Source organism: Salvia splendens, unplaced genomic scaffold (genome assembly GCF_004379255.2).
Source record: "Salvia splendens isolate huo1 unplaced genomic scaffold, SspV2 ctg991, whole genome shotgun sequence".
Lineage (NCBI taxonomy): Eukaryota > Viridiplantae > Streptophyta > Magnoliopsida > Lamiales > Lamiaceae > Salvia > Salvia splendens.
Window position 1 is genome coordinate 1 of NW_024599683.1, and position 22,032 is coordinate 22,032.

General features: G+C 41.0%; 2 protein-coding genes, 1 long non-coding RNA gene and 1 pseudogene across 3 annotated transcripts; 3 read left to right on the plus strand and 1 right to left on the minus strand.

Moving 5' to 3' along the window:
- The first annotated feature begins 8 nt into the window (after positions 1-8).
- Positions 9-1,988, plus strand: LOC121791997 (annotated as a pseudogene).
- Positions 1,989-10,428: 8,440 nt separating this feature from the next.
- On the plus strand, positions 10,429-14,181 carry LOC121792000. Its single transcript, XM_042189794.1, has one exon. It carries the CDS (start codon positions 10,429-10,431, stop codon positions 14,179-14,181), a length of 3,753 nt encoding a protein of 1,250 aa, XP_042045728.1.
- Positions 14,182-15,758: 1,577 nt separating this feature from the next.
- Positions 15,759-21,702, minus strand: LOC121791999. Its single transcript, XR_006048796.1, has 3 exons — positions 21,684-21,702; positions 19,287-19,291; positions 15,759-15,927 (listed from the first exon to the last, which is right to left on the minus strand). It is a non-coding gene; the product is annotated as an uncharacterized LOC121791999 (long non-coding RNA).
- LOC121791998 (E3 ubiquitin-protein ligase CIP8-like) lies at positions 15,998-17,336 on the plus strand. Its single transcript, XM_042189793.1, has one exon. It carries the CDS (start codon positions 16,113-16,115, stop codon positions 17,286-17,288), a length of 1,176 nt encoding a protein of 391 aa, XP_042045727.1. The 5' UTR covers positions 15,998-16,112; the 3' UTR covers positions 17,289-17,336.
- Positions 21,703-22,032: the final 330 nt, after the last annotated feature.

Sequence of the window (22,032 nt, forward strand, 5' to 3'; positions counted from 1 at the left end):
ATATTGTACGGAAGCAGACGGCACTAAAGTACTTGACGTAGATTTTCATATATTTTAAGAAACTTTTCATCATTTCCTGTGAAGAATGAAAATCCCGTAAGTTTCACTTTAAAGTCACTTGTAACAAGGGTCTGCCTTTCCTCTTCAGGGTGAGAGGAAAATAATGACTCTTATTGGCATTGTCGTTCTTTACTCACTTCATGTTTTCGGGATTTACTGGTGGTACCGGAAAGATGATGTGCTCTATCCTTTGCTGATGCTGCCTCCAAGAACCATACCTCTCTTTCTGGAATGCGATATTTATTATCATGGTAATGGTGAGTCATTTTTCATTAATCACTGCGATTTTGAAGAGTTACATGTCAGTATATTTGACCTTGTTCTTTATGATGCACCTTTTTCTGTAGATACACTTGTTCGTCAAGCAGCAATGGTCATCAATGTATGCTCTTGATGTATTACAAAAATAGCAGAGGTCGGACTACCGTAGGCAGGTAAATTATTTCTGTGCCTTCTGTCAACTAGATACTTGTAATTTTATGTTTGTTTCGGAAAGTGCATACCTGCTAATGATATATTGTTTATTCTCAGGGTCAATTGTTAACTTGTGGTTGAGTACCTGCTGCTCCTTTTATCGTGCACTGCTCCCTGCCCCTGTTTGGTACCGTTTCTTCTTGAACAAAGAATACGGAGCCTTTTCTCGTCGCTTATGACTGGATTGTATTTAACCTTCAAGCTTACTTCTGTTGTTGAGAAGGTATAAACATGTATTTCAGCCAAGTCTGTTCTTTTAATGATTAAAAATTATAGATTTGTAGCAGTAGTATGCAGTGGATCTTTTCAGGAATTCTATATTCCCTGCCTTTAGGCTCTGCTGATTGAGTTAGTGTTTTCAGGTCCAATCATTCATCACTGCTCTTTAAGCACTGTCAAGGGAAGACATCCACTATGGTGCTTATGCTACAACTGAACAGGTATTCATTTTTCTTTCTATGGCCTTAGTGTCACTGTATTCCAGATTATTTGAGCTGTTGTTAAGGAAGATTCACTTGGCTAAACTTTTTTTTTAAAAAAATTATCCAGTTAAGGAAATGCATATATATACATTAATATATATATAGGCTTATACTGGTCAACTTGCTTCCACTTTAGCACAAGCATTTAAATTTTGTAAATGTCAACCCTTGTTTACACCTTGCCTGTGAATAGTTTCACCCACTGCCTTACATGTGCTCCTTTTTAGGTTTAGCTGCAGTTCAAATGTACTTAAAAAAATGCCTGATGTCCTTTCACTGCATTACCAGCCACTTGATTCTTAATTGGAATGGGGCTGGGATGGAACTTTTGAAGACAAAGATTTGGAAAATTCTTGATGAGCTGAAAGACCTAACATCATCCCACAAGAAAAAAAATTGTTCCAAATTTTTGTGTTGCCATACTCTTTTATGATTATGTGCTATTGTCACTGAAAATCTGTTTTGCTGCATGTTCTCTCTATGTATTGTATCGAATTTCATACTGACATTGGTGCTGCCCCTTTTGTGCTTCAACTTGATGACTAGTCTCTGCCACTTCATTGATTTGATTATATTCAGGTCACTGCAGCTGGAGATTTGTGTGCTATTTGCCAGGAAAGAATGCACTCTCCGGTCCTTCTACGTTGCAAGCACATATTTTGTGAGGACTGTGTTTCTGAGTGGTTGGTTTTCTCTTCCTACCTTAGTATTAATCCAAATATGTCAAGAATCGTCATGGCTGCTTGAGCTACAAATATATTGAAAATAGCTGCAAGGCATATTGTATGAAGTCAGATTCTCAAAACTTTATTGTACTGTCTTGATTTGAGCTATTGATATTTTTTGTCCCCAGGTTTGAGAGAGAACGTACTTGCCCTCTATGCCGTGCATTGGTGAAACCGGCAGATCTTAGATCGTTTAGTGATGGGTCAACTTGTCTATTTTTTCAGTTATTTTAATTCAGGAAGTTTTCTGCTTTGGAGGCTTTAATCCTCGACCCAAAAGCAGCTCTGTCCTGATCACACCATCTGCATAGGAAATCTTAATGCAAATATTATGTTGCCATTGACACGGTCATACATTGTAAACAGAAAGTGTATGTGGAGTTACATTCACTGTCAACAGTATAAGCATATAGCTGCGGTATATAAAAGCACAGTTTTGATGAACTCTCATGTCCCCAGTTGTGTACTTTCAATTTTTTTACTTGCTGCATGTGTGTTACCCTGTCTATTGTTTCCAGTTTTTCATTATTGAAATAAAAAGGATCAAAACAGACAGTTATTATAAATGTAGCAGGAAATACAGGTTCATTGATTAAATCGAGAGCCCCGGTTTCTTCCTCTTCAACCCCATCTCACTGCATTATCTGCTCAAGCCGTGCTTTAAAGAAGGGAAGATATCGAAAGTGAAGCGGGATAATACTGGCAAATGCTTCTCTCTGGCTTCTGCGGAGCAGCTTCATCGCAGACAGGTTGGGAGTTGCTGATACATTGCAGCTTTTCTTGTTTCTGGACTTGTATTCAGAATGGCAGTTCTCTAAAGCTAGTTATAACCGGTCTTGATGAACAATTCAAATCTTTAATCGGCTGTGCTTTTCTTGTCTTTTCTCTTTTGTTTCAACTTTTGCTTCTTCCCCATCTCGAGCTGTGTTGCTAGCTTTGGTAAAGGGGGGGTGCAGCCTGCAGGAGCAAAGTCGCGGAATGTCTTGAATTGTTTTGGTTTGGTGACAAGTTTTGTTTCATGCTGTCCTAGTAGCTTCGCATTGCAACCATTTGTGCCGTTGGTCCCAAATCCTTTACATACGACATTAAGCTATCCTCGTAGCTAATGTCTCCCTGCCAACACAAGACGAGATGTATTTCGTTATGTGCCACTTTGTAACATGTCTATCTATATGAAATCCTACCAGAATCAGTGGTTTGGAAGTGGTTGAGCCTGCTGCATCCTCCTTGCACAAGTATGTCACTCTCCTCCTATCTTCTACTCGAGAATTCGACAGTCCTACCTGTATATATATACACACATGTATTCATCTCAGGGATGAATTTGCAAAACATGGAAATAAACAGGGAAGAGGAAGATAAAAACCAGTGGTCTTTGGTCGAATGTTGAAGCAGGGGCTTAGGGATGGAACGCATAAAGTTTTCCTCATAGATCTTCGTCTTGTCCCCTCGACAAAGCTTTTCGGGATTTGTTTTAAGGAGATGAAGACCTTATTAGCTAAGTCATGTATAGCACGCGCCTGTGGCACAGTAGAGGTCGTCGATGAAATGGAGAATAACGTTGAGGTTGAGAGTTTAGTGTTACCTGTCTGAAGTAAGTGGTGGTGGAGGAGTTGAAATGCATTGCATTTTCTGGTATGAGAAACACATCATGCTGGCAACATAAAACCAATTTAGGCCTTGGCTTCTGTTGTTTACTCATGAAACATGAAGCAAAGCGAAGCAAACCTTGAATTGTTGAAGATTTTGGTACATCCTTCATGGAGTTTAGCCCTCATTGTGCCAAAGTCCATAGGCTCTTTAACGATCTCGTAATAATTCTCAACCTGTTTAGAAACAACGAGAGATAGTCGAGCTGAGCTAAGAGAATTTGAGATGAAGAAACAAACCACAAACCTGATTAGGATCAACTGGTTGAGCAAATATCTCATATGTATCTCTCCTAAAAAACATGAATTCATATTCAGTATTCAACTTAATCATTCATGTAGGTAGTTAATACAATCAAGTTTCACTTCACCTCTGCAGTGTATCAAGAACAAGCTCGAGTGTGTGCTTCGCTGGCATTACTCCGTTGCCTAGTAATCGAAAAGATTAAAACCGTTGCTGATATGATAAAGCCACAAGAACTGAATTCATATATTGGACTGGACCAACCATCATGATCATGGTCTTGATTTTGCTTGAGAGATCTCCAATCCACTGACACCATCGAAAACACACGTATAAGCCAAGCCAGAGTGCAGTGCACAAATTCAAGCGTACGTTTAAACTCACGAAGCCATCGTTTTGGGACTCTCAGCACCCTGCAGCATGCCATCCATCAGCATACATTATGACGAATGAGAGTGAATGCTTACTTACCTTCCAGACTTGTTTGGGTAATTTAGAGAGTGGAGGTAAAGCTGCAGCTGTATCATCTAAATTTAGACGATTATCGAGGGCTGAGATTCGAGGGCTCCTCCTCCTCCTCTGGCCGGAGGACTTGGCCACTACCTTCCTACAAATGTTGTTGAGTTAGTAATATTATGATGATAAGGAAGATGAGTTTATTAGTACCTTGAGGACATTGAATAATGGATTAGTATTTTATGAAGATGAATCAAACTCTGCTGCTGCTTTTAAACAGCAGATCAAGATCAGATATAGTTACTTATGTCTGTATTTGGACAAGAAAGATTCAGAGTTAACATCTATGCCGTTATATGCCTAATTTAGTAACTTAACACTAACAATCACTAAACTTGGAATCCCACTCATTTACATTCCTATCTTTTACCATTGACTTTTGATTCCAATATTTTGTTTTGCTGTATTTACAATTTGAGGCGTGCTAAAACTGAGGAGAATGATTGAATGAATTTGGTATTCATATACTTTGCCCCACTCAACATTCATCAAACCTCATACATATCATTACACTCCATCAACTATTTATCTTCTAATCACTTTCTTTTCAATTTATCCTTATTTATTTGAATTGCAATATTTTTAAAATTAAATTACTTAGGAGTATCATAAAATCAAAATTAAAAAATTACCTACTTGAAATTAATTATTTTTAAAAGTAATAATAGTACATAATTAATGAAATTAATTTAATTGCAAAAAAATAGCTAAACAATACTCCTTTCGTCCCTTGTTAAGTAGTAGTAATTCATATTCTTGGGACGTCCCAAGATAAATTAGTATTTTTTTTGTATTTTCTCTTATACTTTAATCTCTCTACTTGATTTTCTCTAATACTTTATTCTCTTTTCACTTAACTAATAAAATTACACTTTCTTAAATCTCGTGTTAAAAACAAATTATCTCTTTTAACTAGGGACTAAAGGAGTAACAAATAATAATATAAAACTACAATTACTACAACACACACTATCTATTTTAAATAGGAGTACAATACAAAATAACCTATTGTTTATTTAATGACTAGTATAAAGTTAAAATTCTCAAAAGATTAATAATTATAATTATTTATATATTAAATTAGTATAAAATTTATGAAATAAAAAACTACTGCTGAATAAAATAATAAAACAAAATATAATAGAAAAAAGCAAAAACTATGTGGTGAGCAGCAAAACCACACCGTAGCTGCGGTACGTCTCGTAGCTTCAGTTCCAATCCCCTAGCTACAACGTACAACCTGCATCGTCGATATAACATGATTAGAGGGACCATAAGCGTAGTGGGGCTTTTAAAGCATTCACAAATGTGAACACAAATTTGAGGCAGACCGCATTTTATCTCGAGGTCTGGGTTTGCGGTTCGAATCTGAACGCGACATGCATTGCAGTCGGTCGAAAAGCAAGTTTAATTTTATTTATTTTTATTAATAATTTGAATAACCTTCTTAATTAAGTTTTTTGCATATAATTTTTTAGAAATTTAATTAGTGTAAGTTTCAGTATTTAATTAATAGTACAATAACTTTAGAAAATTAATCAAGTAAATTTTGGTAATTAATAATCTTATTTTAGAAATTATAATAACGTAATTTTTGTATTTAACTAATGTAAATTTAAGTTATTTGCTTTAATTTTATACAGTATATAACCAAAAAAAAGTTAGATGAGGATTATAGAAATATGGAATTATAGAAATTATGTACTAAGTTGACGTTGACATTATTTGCTTTAATTTTATACAGTATATAACCCAAAAAAAGTTTAGATGAGGATTATAGAAATATGGAATTATTATAGAAATTATGACCTAAGTTGACGTTGACATTGACATTAATAACTTCACATTGTTTTACTTTCTTAAATTATGACCTAGCTTCGGGGTGTTTTAGAGCATCTCCAATAAGCACGGACGTTAAATAGCCATCAAATAGCCTTCACACTGCCACATCATCAGCACTACAATTCTCTTGCCACATCAGCTTGCCACATCAACTGGATATCAAATAGCCCTCACATAGCCTTCACACTACCTATCCACATCACTAATAACAATTATATAATTTAATTTACACTTGTATCAACATACGGAATTTAATTTACGAGACAAATACGGAAAATTCGAATAATAATATTAAAATTTAAAAAGTACATTACTTTTAAAAAAAAGTACAATAATATAAAAAAAGTACAAAAATTAAAAAGTACATATATTTAAAAAAGTAAAACAAAATCACTCATCGCCGCCGTCCTCGTCTCCGTCGTCGCCCAGCGCTTCTTCACCGTCGTCGTCGCCGCCTCCGTCGCCACCTACGCCGCGGCTATTCCCGCCGGTGTCCCTCCTCATCGCCTCCAATTCTTCACGCTGGCTCTGGAGCAATACACGAAGAAAATCCTTCACCTCGGGGTCCACCGCCGCTTGGAAGTCGGCTAAGGTCTTCACCATTTGAGCGCTCGTTTGTTGGCGCGCGAAGAATTTGAGCTCCTCGGTAGACCTGCCGAGGGGGGATGCCGAATGGACGTCCTGGGAACTCGGGGTGCCCCCCCTCGCAACCTGCTGCGCCCGCCTTTGCCCAACCGGGCGAGGTCGGCGACCGAACGACCGAGGAGTCGGGACCTCCTGGGCCGTCTCAGGGAGGTCTGACGAACCACCGCTGCTGCCGCTATAATCTCCGGTATAGTTCAGTCTCTGCCTCTTCGACCAGCCAGCGTCGACGCCTGCCCGGAATTTCTCCGACTCGTTGAGCACAACGTAGCCGTTCCAGTAGGTGAACTCATAGTACTTCTTATCCGGATCGGGGTAGGCTCTCTCCGCAATCCTCCTGCAGTCTTCCTCTGTTTGGCCACTGGTCGGCATGCGGAGGGCGTTGGCGTACAAACCTGAAAATCGAGAGACGCCAGCCCTGATTCGGTCCCAGCACTTCCGGACCTCCTCCCCGGTGCACGGTCTCCCTTCAGGGCAAAATGCCCTGTAGGCTGCGGCTATCTTGGCCTACAAGTTGACGATCCTCTGGTTGTTCGAAACCAGAGGATCGTCGCAGACACTCACCCACGCCTTGGCAACCGCAACGTTCTCCGCGTCTGTCCACTTCCTCCGGCCCCGGATTTCGGCTTGGGGCTGCGACGACTCACCGACCTTCTTCGCCTTGCCCTTCTTCTTACCCCGCCCTAGTCCTTGGCTTTGAATGAGAGTTTCCGAAACCTCGTTAATATCAAAACCCAAGTCCGCTAAGGAGAAGGTCTCCGTATACTGTGCATCTGTTGGGGTCGATGTGTGCGAAGAACCGGTGGAAAAATCAAAAGTCGGCCGATAGGCGTTGTCCCCCCCGTGCGTCCCCTGCGCCGGGGGAATCATCTGTTGCGCCGGTGGCATCATCTGCTGCGCCGGTGGCTGCATGCCGGGTGCCCACCCCGGCATCATCTGCATAGGGGGCTGCATGCCGGGTGCCCACCCCGGAATCATATGCTGCCACGGGTACATGTTGTAGTACCCGCTCATCGGAGGCCAACCACCTCCCCCAGGAGCCGGGGAAGTATGGGACCCTGCCCCGGGAGTCGGGGGCGTCTGAGACCCTACACCGGGAGGCGGGGGAGTCTGAGACCATCCCCCGGGATTAACTGGAGTACCTTCGTAGTTGTTCTCCATTGCTCGTTATTGATCTTGTACAGAAAGTAAGGTAGAGAGAGAGTACTCGTTAAAAATGTCAACACGATCACATTAAAATATCAACACATATTTGTGTTGATATTTTTAATAAACTGTGTTGACATTTTAAATATTAATATCAACACAATATATTAAAAAATTAACTTAAGTTTATGTTGACATTTCATTATCATCGGGTTGAGATTTTTAATATACAACGTTAATGAGTTAGTAAGTTAGAGCATCCACAACCGTGCTCTTGCCAGCGGCACGGTTGTGGGCCCGGGCGGTACTATTCATGTCTGCTCTCTGGCAAGAGCACAACACCCACAACTGTGCTCTTCCGCAAGGACGAGCACAATTAATATAAAATTCAATTAAACAATAACATTTCCATAATATTAAAATCCATTTAAAAACCATAATAAATATTACAAATTACAAATAAAATTAAAAAATACATAATTAAAATCCTAAAAATTAAAAATTACATAATTAAACTCCTTAAAATTAAAAATTACATAATTAAAATCCTAAAAATTAAAAATTACATAATTAAACTCCTAATAAGACTACGCATCCGGCGGGATCAACCCCAATTATTTTTGGAGACCTTTTATCATGGTCTCGTGTGTTTCAAGTTGCGTGGGGGTCATAGATGACCTATCGGCCATATTGAGTTGGCTTAAGAGCATCCACAGCGAGTTGTTCGGGGGTGGAGGTGGCACATAGGGAGCGGGAGCGGCTTCGGGACTGGCTTCAGGAGTCGAGCCGCGACGACGGTTGGCCGCGGTGATGATGTCGACCTCGCTTCGGCCGCTCCCGGCATTCCGGGACTCCTGGATGAAATAGCCGTTGAACTTGCCAATTTCTTCGTTGGCTCGGCCGATGCAGTTGCGCACCATACTATCGTTGCGCTCGATTGTTCCGGGCGGCCGGTTTGCATTGTACCGGCTAGAGACGCGCCACCAAAAGTGATCGCCGGATTGGTTCGTTCCAACCACCGCATCTTCGGAGATTTCCAAGTACGCCTTGAACAATCTTTCCATCTCCGCCGGTGAGTACGGTGTGCGGACACCGGCGCGAGATGGAGGAATCGGCATTTGGGAAGGGGCGCGAGGCCTAGGCTCCGGTGTCCACCCGTAGCGCCCTTCAGAGGCACCTTGGTCGTCGATTGGGTATGGACGGTAGCCACCCGGAACGACCGAATCTTGGGTTTGAGGAGGGGCCGAATATTCCGTTTCCGGACTAGGAAACGGTTGTGAACCGAACCATTCGGGGTTCCAACCGTGAAAGCCCGAAGGGTTATCGTCTTGGCCGAACATAGTGATGTTGTAGGGTATGAGAGAATGAAGATGAAATGGATATGAGAGAATGGAGATGAGAATGGATATTGGAGAATGATGATGAGAGTTGTGTAGTTTGATGTGAATTTTTGGGGTGAAATTGAGGGTATTTATAGATGAAAATGTGTATTTTTGGGGTAAAAAAAATGAAAAAAAAAATTAAAAAGGTGTAAAAAACGGTTATAAACGGATATATTTTTTTGGGAAGTGAAATTTTTTTTTTAATTTTTATCGGTTTTTTTTAATAAAAAACCGATTTTTTAAAAAATAAAAATAAAAAAATGTTTAAATGCAACGGTCGAGCCGTTGACGAGTGGGAGCGCGCCCCGTGTGCATCCGCTGGCACGGACGTGCTCGATACATCGAGCAGCGCCGTGCCAGCGGCGCGAGCGCAGCGGCGGCGGATGGCGTCCGTGCCAGCGGCGCGGACGGCGGTGGCGACGGACGCCACCACTGCGCATGCTCTTAGCAACTTAAGAATAATTAGCAATTGATCAAACCCTATATCTGCACATTCGCAAATATAAGTTTCTAGTAAAAAAAAACATTTATTCCTCAATTTATCGCTTTTATCTTTTGCGCAATTTTTTGTAGTAGGAGTAATTTTTATTTTATCGCTCGTCCACGGTGCTTTGGTTTTCCGTCGCCGAACTCTACCGCCACAACCACCACCACCGCCGTATCTACGTATCAGGTATATATACTGCTCTCTCTCTCAATTGGATCTACTGATACAGGATCACCTCAAACTCATGTTCAAGTGGCATCTCAAGACCATCACCAGACTTCCGATCAACTAAAGAATAGCTCCAACAAGTTGCAGCAACAGGGTCAAACCAACAAGAAGAAGAGTAGCAGTCGTCCAAAGAGAAACACTCGGCCACCCAATCGCCTTGTCGATTGTGTGCCGAAATGAGATAGTTATTTACGTTGTGTATTTGAAGCATATTATATTATTATTAGTGTGTTGATTATATTGTAAGTGTCGGGCGCATCTATAAGCCCCATCTCGGGTTTTCTTAGTGGTTCTTTCCCGAGAGTTAGGAGGTCGAACCACCCTAGGGTCCTAGAATATAAAAAGGGAAACTTGTCAACATATTATGGTAATGAGTGATAAGTTTATTTCCCAAAAAATTCACGTCTCTTACAAAGCTTTCAATAACTTCTTTCTCTGCCCGACGAGAACCTCTCTCGCGTGCGGAACAACCGATCGCCGAGCAAAGCCGCCGCCGATCATCCTTACAGATACGTCTATAACGTATCATCTGGTGCTTTCATCCGGAACTCATGTCTACCAACGAACAGGCTGGTTCCCAGTGGGGAATGCCCTCTGCTTTCAACCCACCAGAACCTGGGACGTCGAAACAACAATCCGGTGTAGGTCGCAAGGAGAGTTTAGTTCTTAATCGTATACCGGATAGCTCTGACGCACTCGAGTCGCCTGAAGTGCGACGTAATCAGCCCATTGATCCTGTCAATGCGAAACTTGATCGATTATTGGTGGGTGTTTCACATTTGGAATCGCGTATTGACGCTACTGAACGTCGCGTAGTCAATCTCGACTCTACGCATACACCTGAGCCTGATCCGCATTATGATATTCAGGAGTATGATGACGGCGATTTCGATCACCATCGGAGTAATTTGTCATTTCATCGGGGCTCCAAACATTATTCCCACGCAGAGACAATTCACAATACTCGGTCAACATATCCTACTCGCCGGTTTCCAGAGATTCCCTTACCCCGTCCACCACACGATCCGGGGTACTCTGCCGGTCACCGTATTCGTTCGGATAGACCACCACGTCAGTTTCACAGTCAGTCCAATCAGTTTCCTGATTTTTCGGCAGATCAATTCCGCCCACGAAATGTTTGGGAACCGCCCCAAAACCGCAATAACTACTCCAGAACGTGGGATAATAATCATCCACGTATGCAGTCCTGTTGGGATCCCCCTCCGAACCGCCATCAGTCTGGATTTCAAAATTCTGGATTTCAGAATTCGGATTATTTTCCTAGAGTGAAGATGGATCCTCCTCATTTCGATGGTTCTGATGCTTCGAATTGGATTTCGCGGGTACAATATTATTTCGATCATATAATGATGCCGGAGGACCACAGATTACACTACACTGTGATGCTTTTTGATCCACCAGTCGACGATTGGATATTTAATTATCGTGCCAATAATCATTTTGTCACTTGGCTGGATTTTTTGGAAGATGTTCGACATAGGTTTGATCCGCAATGTTATGAAAATTATATTGGTCTTATCTCCAAATTATGTCAAACGGACTCTGTGTCCGAATATCAATTGGCTTTCGAAAAGATGATGAATAGAATTTCCGGCGTGCCGGAGTCTACACTCTTGCCTATCTATATTACAGGATTGAAACAACCAATTCAAAGGCAGGTAAAGCTCCACCGTCCCTCTACTTTGGCATCTGCTTTCGCGTTATCTCAGGAATTATCGGCTACTCATGCCGAATCCAATGCGCCAACAACGACTGGGTTTCACAAACGGCCATGGGCTCAAAAGGATTCCCGAGGACAAACGACTCGACCTCTACTTTCTTCAGACAAGAATATTACAACCACAAGTGCTGTGGGACAGCCGTCCTCTGCTCGCTCTCGTGATTTTTCTAAGCTGCCGGTAGTGCGTGTTTCTAACGCCGAGAAGGCTGAGCGTTCAAGAAGGGGTCAGTGCTGGTATTGTAATGATAAGTGGGCACCGGGTCATGTGTGCAATCAGACGTTTCTCGTTTATATGGGTATTGATGAAGATGAGGAACAAGTTACTGACCAAGATGAGGATATAGTGACAGCAGATTTATCTCACTTGCAATCACGTGATGGAAGAAAACGGGCAAAATCTTTAACCATTGTGGGCACTATCGGATCTCTTGAAGTCAGTATCTTGATAGATACAGGAGCATCTCACGATTTTCTACATCCCCGGGTTGCTGAGAAATTACAGTTACCCTTGTCGCCTATTACTCCGTTCCGGGTGTATGTGGGAAGCGGTGAATATTTGCTATGCACACATGTTTCTAAAAAGACCACAGTGTTGATGCAGGGGACTTCTTTCGTCTTGGATTTACATGTCCTTGCCGCTTATGGTTCAGATTTAATCTTGGGTATGGAATGGTTGGAGTCATTGGGTAAGGTTACACATGATTATCCGGAGAGAACAATGGAATTTATCAAAGATGGCACTCCAGTTCTATTGCGAGGAATTACACCTAATCCGCGCCCGGTTTCTATTTGTATGCTGTCCGCTATGTTATCTCGAACTACAGGCCATGACCTATATGAGCTTGTGGCAGTAGACCCTTCTGACAGGGATCTCAACGCTGATCAGCCGCTGTCTCTTCCAACGGATTTGCCTCCGACCATCTTGGCAACCTTACAACATCATATTCAGGTCTTCTCTACACCTTCAGGCATGCCCCCGCGTCGGCTTTTTGACCACAAAATTCATCTCCAACCTAACTCCCGGCCGGTGAATGTGCGACCATATCGGTATCCATATTTTCAAAAGAATGAAATTGAACGACAAGTTCGTGAAATGCTTGATCAAGGCATCATACAGCGCAGTCAGAGTCCTTTTTCTTCACCGGTGCTGCTCATCCGCAAGAAAGATGGCTCTTTTAGGTTCTGTATTGATTATCGTGCTCTTAACACGGCTACTGTACCTGATCATTTCCCAATTCCCACCACTAATGAGCTTTTTGATGAGCTGGGGTCTGCGAAATATTTCACAAAACTTGATTTGCGTTCAGGATACCACCAAATTAGGATGCAAGAGGAGGATGTCTTCAAGACAGCATTTCGAACTCACGATGGGCACTTTGAGTTCTTAGTCATGCCTTTCGGGTTGACTAACGCTCCCTCCACATTCCAAGCGGCTATGAACACAATTTTTCAGCCGTTGCTCAGAAAATCAGTCATTGTATTTTTTGATGACATATTGATTTATAGTGCAAGCTTGGATCTTCATGCTAGCCATCTTGCCGAGGTATTATCTATCTTGCAAGCTAATCAGTTTTTTGTTAAGCTTTCCAAGTGTTCTTTTTGTAGCACCTCCGTCGAATATTTGGGGCATATCATTACTGATGGACAGCTTAAGGCAGATTCTTGTAAAATTGATGCCATGGTCGCGTGGCCCATTCCCTCGACAATTAAGCAGCTTAAGGGTTTCTTGGGTCTTACAGGATACTATAGGCGTTTTATCGCCAACTATGCACTTATAGCAGCTCCTTTGACTGATTTATTGAAGAAAGACTCATTTGTTTGGTCACCTGCAGCCGAGCAAAGCTTCTGTGAACTCAAAACAGCCATGACTTCAGCTCCTGTTCTCCGTCTGCCGGACTTCTCTCGTCAGTTTTGTGTCGAAACTGATGCTTGTGATTTTGGAGTGGGTGCGGTTCTATTGCAGGATAATCACCCGTTAGCTTTTTTCAGTAAAAAGCTTGGTCCTCGTCGCCGCGTAGCTTCTACTTACCACAAAGAATTATACGCAATAGTGGAAGCTGTACAAAAATGGAGGCAATATTTATTAGGCCGAGAATTCATCATCCGCACTGATCAGAAAAGTCTGAAAGAATTATTGCAACAAGTGGTGCAAACACCGGATCAACATCTCTATGTTCGCAAGCTAATGGGGTATAAGTTTGTCATTGAATACAAGAAGGGCAGCAATAACAAAGTAGCTGATGCTTTGTCCCGCCGAGATGAACCTACGGATAATTCTTCTTCAGTCGATGCTGCATTGCTAGCAGCTGCGTCACAGCCGGTTCCATCCATTTTGGCAGATTTGAAATCTGACACAGCAGCTTCAGCCGAGCTCCAAGACTTGATTCTTCAGATTTCGGCCGGTCTCGCATCCCCTCACTTCACTTTCGATGGCGAGCTTGTTTATTTCAAGCGTCGTATTTTCGTTCCTGCAGAGTCTAACACTAAGCGTGTGTTGTTACATGAACATCATAGTACCCCTTCTGCAGGTCATCCGGGGTGGACCGCACGTTTAGACGCCTAGTCTCCTCGTTCTATTGGCCACATATGCGTCGTGATGTTAAGAAGTTCGTTGCTGCTTGTTTGGTTTGTCAAACCACAAAATATTCCACCCTAAAACCAGCGGGGTTACTCCAACCATTACCTATTCCATCTCAGGTGTGGGAGGACGTTTCCATGGATTTTATTACGGGTCTTCCATCTTCGCGAGGGTACACTACCATAATGGTTGTCGTTGATCGTTTATCGAAATATGCTCATTTCGCGCCGCTCCCTACCAGATTTGATGCTTTACGTGTTGCTCATTTGTTTGTGAATACAGTTGTCAAACACCATGGTTTTCCCAAAACCTTGGTTTCCGATAGGGATTCGGTGTTCTTGAATGCGGTTTGGGAAGAGTTGATGGCGTTGAGTGGTACTAAATTGCATTTCTCTACAGCATATCATCCTCAAACCGATGGATAGACGGAGGTGCGAAACAGAGGTTTGGAGCAATATCTTCGCGCTTTCACGGCGGACCGTCCGTCGAGGTGGTCGAATTTTCTACCTTGGGCTGAATTGGCATTAAATTGTTTCCACCATGAGGCTTTGGGGGTTTCGCCATTTCAAGCTTTATATGGCCGTGAACCACCTTCACTGGTTGCTGCTGACCCGTCTCCACGAACCCCTCCAGCTGTGGCTGCTTTGATCCGTCAGCGGGGTCTCTTATTGGTTGATCTACGGAAAAATTTGGAAAGAGCTCAACAAAGAATGCGTGCCACCGCGAACCAACATCGGCGTGATTTAGAGTTCAATGTTGGCGATAAGGTGCTTCTCAAACTTCAACAATATCGCCAACACTCGGTTGCCAAACCCCTGTCTGCGAAACTATCACGCCGCTATTATGGGCCTTTTGATGTAATCGAGAGAATCGGTCAAGTTGCTTACCGACTTAAGCTGCCGCAAGGTAGTCGCATTCATGACATTTTTCACGTCAGTTTACTTCGGCCTTTTGTGGAGTCCGACCAAACTGCTGTGTTGTCTTCTTGGCCAGAGGAATTCTGTAATGGTAAGTTAATGATCAAGCCTACTGCTGTGTTAGAAAGGCGGACCATGTTGCGTGATAACGACGCCGTCGATCACGTTCTTCTTCGTTGGCCTGATGATTCTGTCACGTGGGAACCAACTTCAATAGTGCAGCGTCGTTTCCTGATCTATTCCTTGAGGACAAGGACTCTCTCATCCGCGGGGGAGTTGATACAGGATCACCTCAAACTCATGTTCAAGTGGCATCTCAAGACCATCACCAGACTTCCGATCAACTAAAGAATAGCTCCAACAAGTTGCAGCAACAGGGTCAAACCAACAAGAAGAAGAGTAGCAGTCGTCCAAAGAGAAACACTCGGCCACCCAATCGCCTTGTCGATTGTGTGCCGAAATGAGATAGTTTATTTACGTTGTGTATTTGAAGCATATTATATTATTATTAGTGTGTTGATTATATTGTAAGTGTCGGGCGCATCTATAAGCCCCATCTCGGGTTTTCTTAGTGGTTCTTTCCCGAGAGGTAGGAGGTCGAACCACCCTAGGGTCCTAGAATATAAAAAGGGAAACTTGTCAACATATTATGGTAATGAGTGATAAGTTTATTTCCCAAAAAATTCACGTCTCTTACAAAGCTTTCAATAACTTCTTTCTCTGCCCGACGAGAACCTCTCTCGCGTGCGGAACAACCGATCGCCGAGCAAAGCCGCCGCCGATCATCCTTACAGATACGTCTATAACGTATCATCTACCCTCCCTACTCTAACCTAGATTTTAATCCTTCCGATTCCGATTCCGATTCTGATTCCGATTCTTAATAGTGAAATAGATTGAGTAATTACGGATGATGCTTTTAGGTTTATTTTCGTTGAATTCTAATCATGTTCGTATCTAATCTATAACCTAGATGAATCTGCACATTTCAGTTTCCAAATGGATCGGAGTAATTTGGGGGATTCCTCCTCTTGTGCTTTATGCCATAGAATTCTTCCATCCGACAATGAGGCTGACGAGCTTGACGATTTTAGCGTCTGCGCTGATTGTAATTTTTTGTTTCTTGAAGAATTTGAGACTGCATCGCCCTCGCCTCAAGTCCACCATAGGAGGAGGGGTCGATCGAGGAGAAGATTCGTCAGTTCTGAGTCCATGGAGAGTATGTTCTCTCTCCAATTTTCACAAATCGCAAGGCAAGACGATGCTCGTTCTGTGCGGTCGTCTACAATGTGGAGGAGATTCTTTTCCGATACGGAAAGTGATGGTTTCGATTCTCTCTATGTTGACGAGTCTGACTCCAATGCTAGCTTTCGGAGATATAGGGCTGTCCACGATAGTGACTCTGATGATACCCCAAGTGAGCTAGATATCGACCCCATGAATGCTGGTACGTTCCAGTGGAATTCGGAAGATGACAGTAGTGAAGGTGAAGCTCAGCCGAGCCTCTTGGTTAACTGGCGCAGGCAGCTACTGTCCCCTCAACTCATGGGCACAGTTCCACTCAGTATACGCCACCGGATACAAGCACACACTGGTGGCGTGTTAACCAATTTGGATGATGAGTCTTATGTTGGGAATTCGGGGGATTATCTTGATGCCAGAGGCTTTGAGGATCTTCTCGACCATCTTGCTGAAAATGAAGGTTCAAGGAGAGGGGCACCTCCTGCTTCTCTATCATATATGAACAATCTGCCACGTCTCACGATTAATGGAGACAAGCAACAGCAGCAGGAGTGTGCAATCTGCAAGGACTCCTTCACGCTTGGCGCTGTCGTCAACCAGCTTCCCTGTTTGCACCTTTATCACCCTTCCTGCATCTTGCCGTGGTTAGCTACAAGAAATACGTGCCCACTTTGCCGCTATGAGTTTCCAACGGATGACAATGAGAGAAGTGAGATGGTTGATGAGCAATACTTGATTGATGATGCTTCCATGGATGATGATGCTCCAAGAAATAGATGGCTCTTCCTTGCTGCTCCGATTGTCAGTATTCTTGGCATATCTCTCATTCTGTGGTTTGGCGATTCATCCGCAGCTAGATTGTGCGCAACTGGCGCTGGCCGACCTCTGTGCCGTCGAGATAATAACCACAGGAGATGGTGGTCGTTTTTGTAACTATAGCTTTAACAAGCATTGTTATCAACGGCCTTTTTTTGATCAAGTATCGCCATCGGCTCTTGTATAGAGGTATGTTGTATAAGCTTTTTACATATCGTAGATAGATTGCTTCTTCTGTAGCTATGTTTCTTCTACTCTGTATTTTCAGTGTTGTATGCTGATCTATTGCTATTCTTAGCAAATGTTGAGTTTGGATGGATAATAGATTACTTTTGACATATCACCAACTTACAATCATTCATCAACAATACATGTACATGCTAATAGACTAACAAATACTTATTCAAACAGGAATCACAGATGATTTCTGAATGCATATAATTCAACCTAGAACTAGAAGGTGAAGAGACTATGAGGTAGTGATTTGATCAGGACCTACTAAAGGTCTTTGATTCTTTGGTCAAACAGACCAGCCTAAAGTAAAGATTATATGCAAAATAGGATTTCAGTAACATGTTACTTTCTCTTTTTTGGTGGAATTTGAATAAACTGGTTTTGTCTCAGCAGTCGTCACGAGGTATAAATTGTAAATAAATTTATATACATGGGTAATATGTTTGATAGAATTTTCCATCCACCTCCTTCCACAGCCACACCTACGGGTTCCGGCCTTCTACTCCCTCCGCCCGCCATTAAATGTTTCATTTTTTCTTTTTCGTCTTTTCGCCAATAATTGTCTCATTTAACTTTTACTATTTTTAGTAAGTGGACCTTACATTCCACTAATTCATTCCACTCACGTTCTATTATAAAATCAATATATAAAAGTAGGATTCACATTCAACTAACTTTTTCTACTCACTTTATTTTATAAAGTCAAACAATTTCTTAAAACCCGTGCCGATCAAATATGAGACATTTAATCATGGACCGAATTTGATTAATCTAAACTGGTATAGTATGGTCGCTCTCTTTTCTAGCCCAATAGAGATTGGTACTCCCTTTGTATGCGAACAAGAGTTTCGTTTTTCCATTTCGGTCCATCCGTGCATAGGAGTTATATTTCATTTAAAACTAATACTCCCTCTATCCCAAGGTAGTTGAGTCGTATTCATTTTTTGTTTGTCCCAAGTTAGTTGAGTAATTTTCTTTTTTGGTGAAACTTTATTCCATCTCTTACTCTACTATTTTTTCATCTCTCTTACTTTTTTCCTCTCTTACTTCACTCTCTTTACTTTAACTTTTAACAAATCAATTTCTTAAATCTCGTGCCCAAAATAATGCCCCAACTACCTTGAGACGGAGGGAGTATGTACAAGTGAGATCCATATACCACTAACTTTTTTCCACCTATTTTTTTTAATCTTTCTTAAAAATTGTGCCGGAAATAAATGAGACTCACATTCACATTCGAACGGAGAGAGTATTTGTTAAAAAATACATCAAGATAAAACATAGTACCTGGATTAAAAGAAACTGATACACTTAAATTAAGTGACGTAATCCCTAATTTAAAGTTAATCTATTTTGCTGATCAGAATCAAGATTTCTTTAATTTGATTATAAAGCGTGAATCCTACAGGGTATTTTTGGGTAAATTAATTTGGAAAACTAATTATTTTGAATTAATTATTAAGGGGAATTAACCATTCCGAAGATGGATTAATTAATATATGATGGTCTACTTAGCCAAAAATAACCCATACTATCTTCTTCATTTATACTTATCGGCCCAAGTGAGAAAAATAACTCCTAAGCCCAATTCTTTTAGCAATACATCAAGAACAAATGGAACTACACGAGTGCTCCCTCTCTCATTCTAAATGTCCATATTTTCTTTTTAATTCAAGAAGTCCACTTTTATATTTAGAAATAAATCTATCTCTCCTCTCTTCTTATTAAAATATTCAACCACTTTTTTTTTCTCTCTACTTACTCCACCTAACAATTCCTAAAATCTCGTGTTACTCCAGAATGTGGACATCTTGAGTAGGACGGAGGGAGTAATTTCACGATGAATGACCTTAGTTCATTAGCGTTGTGTTAATGAGAAACTCCATCTATCCCTATGTAGTAAAGACGTTTTTGTAATAAATAATTAAAGTGAAAAGATGGAGTAAAATACAAAGAGAACAAATCATTAGTTGTAGGTTTTTGTGGATTTTTTTTGACTTGTTACACTAATTGTCCTTATTTTATTTGGGTAGGTTCTCAATATTACTCCTTCCGTCTCCAAAGAGTATGAACAATTTCCTTTTTTCGTCATTCCCTAAAGAGTATGAACTTTCTAATTTTGAAAATTTCAAAACAACATACTACCCCTGCACATCATTTTATTTACAACTTATACCATTAATTAACAACTTATACCATTATAATAATATGGACCCACTCTCCACTAACATTATTTCCACTACTCTTTCTCTCTCTCTATCTTACTTTTCCCTTTATTTATTAAAATCCGTGCGTCTCCAAAGAGTATGAACTATTTCCTTTTTCGTCATTCCCTAAAGAGTATGAACTTTCTAATTTTGAAAATTTCAAACAACATACTACCACTGCACATCATTTTATTTACAACTTATACCATTATCATTAACAACTTATACCATAATAATAATATGGACCCACTCTCCACTAATATTATTTCCACTACTATTTCTCTCTCTATCTTACTTTTCCCTTTATTTATTAAACATAAAACATATTACATAAGTTATTTACATTAATATTACATACTAACCCTTTATAGAATGTTGGTTATGTGATGCACTTTTTATTAGCACTAAAAATACATGCAAGTATACACGGTAAATCTAGTATAGCTAAACGTCAGTACCGGGATATCGAACACGGGGAATATAATTGCAACTGGCTATCATATACTAAGCGTCATATACTATTTAGAAAAACAAGAGATTTGGTTTAACTAAGCAAAAACAAATAAAATAAAGCAAATAAATTAGGCAAATAGGGGAATTCCAAGAATAGTGGTTGCACAATTATGGTTATACAAATTCCAACTACAACACCCTACCACAGTTCATACTTCGATAGAACGAGTCACATAAGTTTTGCCCATGCGGCACAAGCGTAAATTACTAACAGTAGGGGCTTCAATCCTAGATCCGTAACTCCCAAAAGCTGCTAAGACCATTATAAAGTCCTCACTCTCAATTAACAGTGTCGTTTTAAGGGAAGCTAAGTGTAGTGTCTACTAAGTGGATCTAACTCGCCAACCTCCTCTAATAATTATTTTTCAATGCATGCAACAGATTATTTTTGTCATAATGTTGTTATGATTTTACATTTAATGGATGTTTATTGCATATTTAAATGTATAAGCGAACATAACATAAGTCTAAGTCTTTGTTCTAGTAGACCGGTTGTGGGCTGCGCTCAATTTAAGGTACGCGGTCAGTTCTGAACAAAGAAAAACAAGAATTTCACAACCCAGATAGACCTAGACTACCTATCGTGAAAGGTTGCAATGTCAGTCCGATTATTTCTAAGCCTTATTGAAATATGATGACGTTGGTGTGCGAAAGAGCAGGTTTCGGTCAGGTGTCGTTAAAGCGAAGGTATATTGTCACGACCGCCCATACAAGGGGTACCACAGACGCGACGATCGTGACCGACATGCATGGATGACAATTTAAAGGAACAACTTAATTAACTTAAAGAAAGAAAAACAACTTAGTTTAAGGAGTTTACGGTTATGTTTTTTTTTGAAGAGACATGAGGTAAAACACTTGAAAAAAAAAGACAACGGAAAGAATTTGACTTAAGAAACAACAATTAATAACTAAAGCAAAACAACATTTAACTTAAATCTCGGAGAATACCATTTTCAAAAGGCAACGTAAAAATTTGTTTAAAACCTATCACCACCATGCATGTTCAAACACAAAACACAAAGAAAAGATTAAGGTCTTGAGACATAGTTCAAATTATAGCAGCGGAAAAATAAGGTTTAAGGAGAGTCAAGGATAACGCCTATGTATGGAGACACAACGCATCCTAAGTACTTAAGCCAGCTCAACATCCACCGCAACATCCCGCTCAACCTGCACATAAGGAAAAATAGTATGCAGGCTGAGTACTTGTTGTACTCAATGGGCTCATGCCGAAAACATTTTAATAAGTTATGTCATCCATACCAGTGATCTCGAGTTTTATATAGTAAGAAATATCACGAGAAACACAAAAATTCAAGTCTGGCCAGACAATTTATCTCTCCACTTTTCACATCAATCCATCAATCACATCACAGTGCGACGAAAGTGTGGCCACACTATTCGCCCACGAGACCGACCGACTTGCAAGGAAGGCTCACGATCCTACCAGTGTACACAGCCTGATAGGGTTTACGGCCCTACTCAGACCCGAATTCGTTTCACAACAGCCATATAGCCTAACGGAGTGAACTCATACGAACTAGGCATTAGGCACACAATCTCATAATAAAAACAACATGGCATGACATAACAGTTAAACCACCCTTATATCGCCACATAATAATTTTCGGAAAAGTAAAGAGGTTTGAAAAGAAAGCTCACCTCGATCGCTTAGCAAATTCACAACCCAACTTATAGCAACTCTCGATCCTCAAGTTCACGAGTACACAACACCCTTGTCAACGACAACACAAGTCAGCCTTCCACAACACCATTTTACTATGCATGTCCTATCGTTTTCTCTCAAATTCCCCAACCCAACATACGTCACAAAGGTGTAAAGACACACGTAACACATTCCAACTTATCACAAGTGATTTCAACATTTAAACACGTTCCTTGGA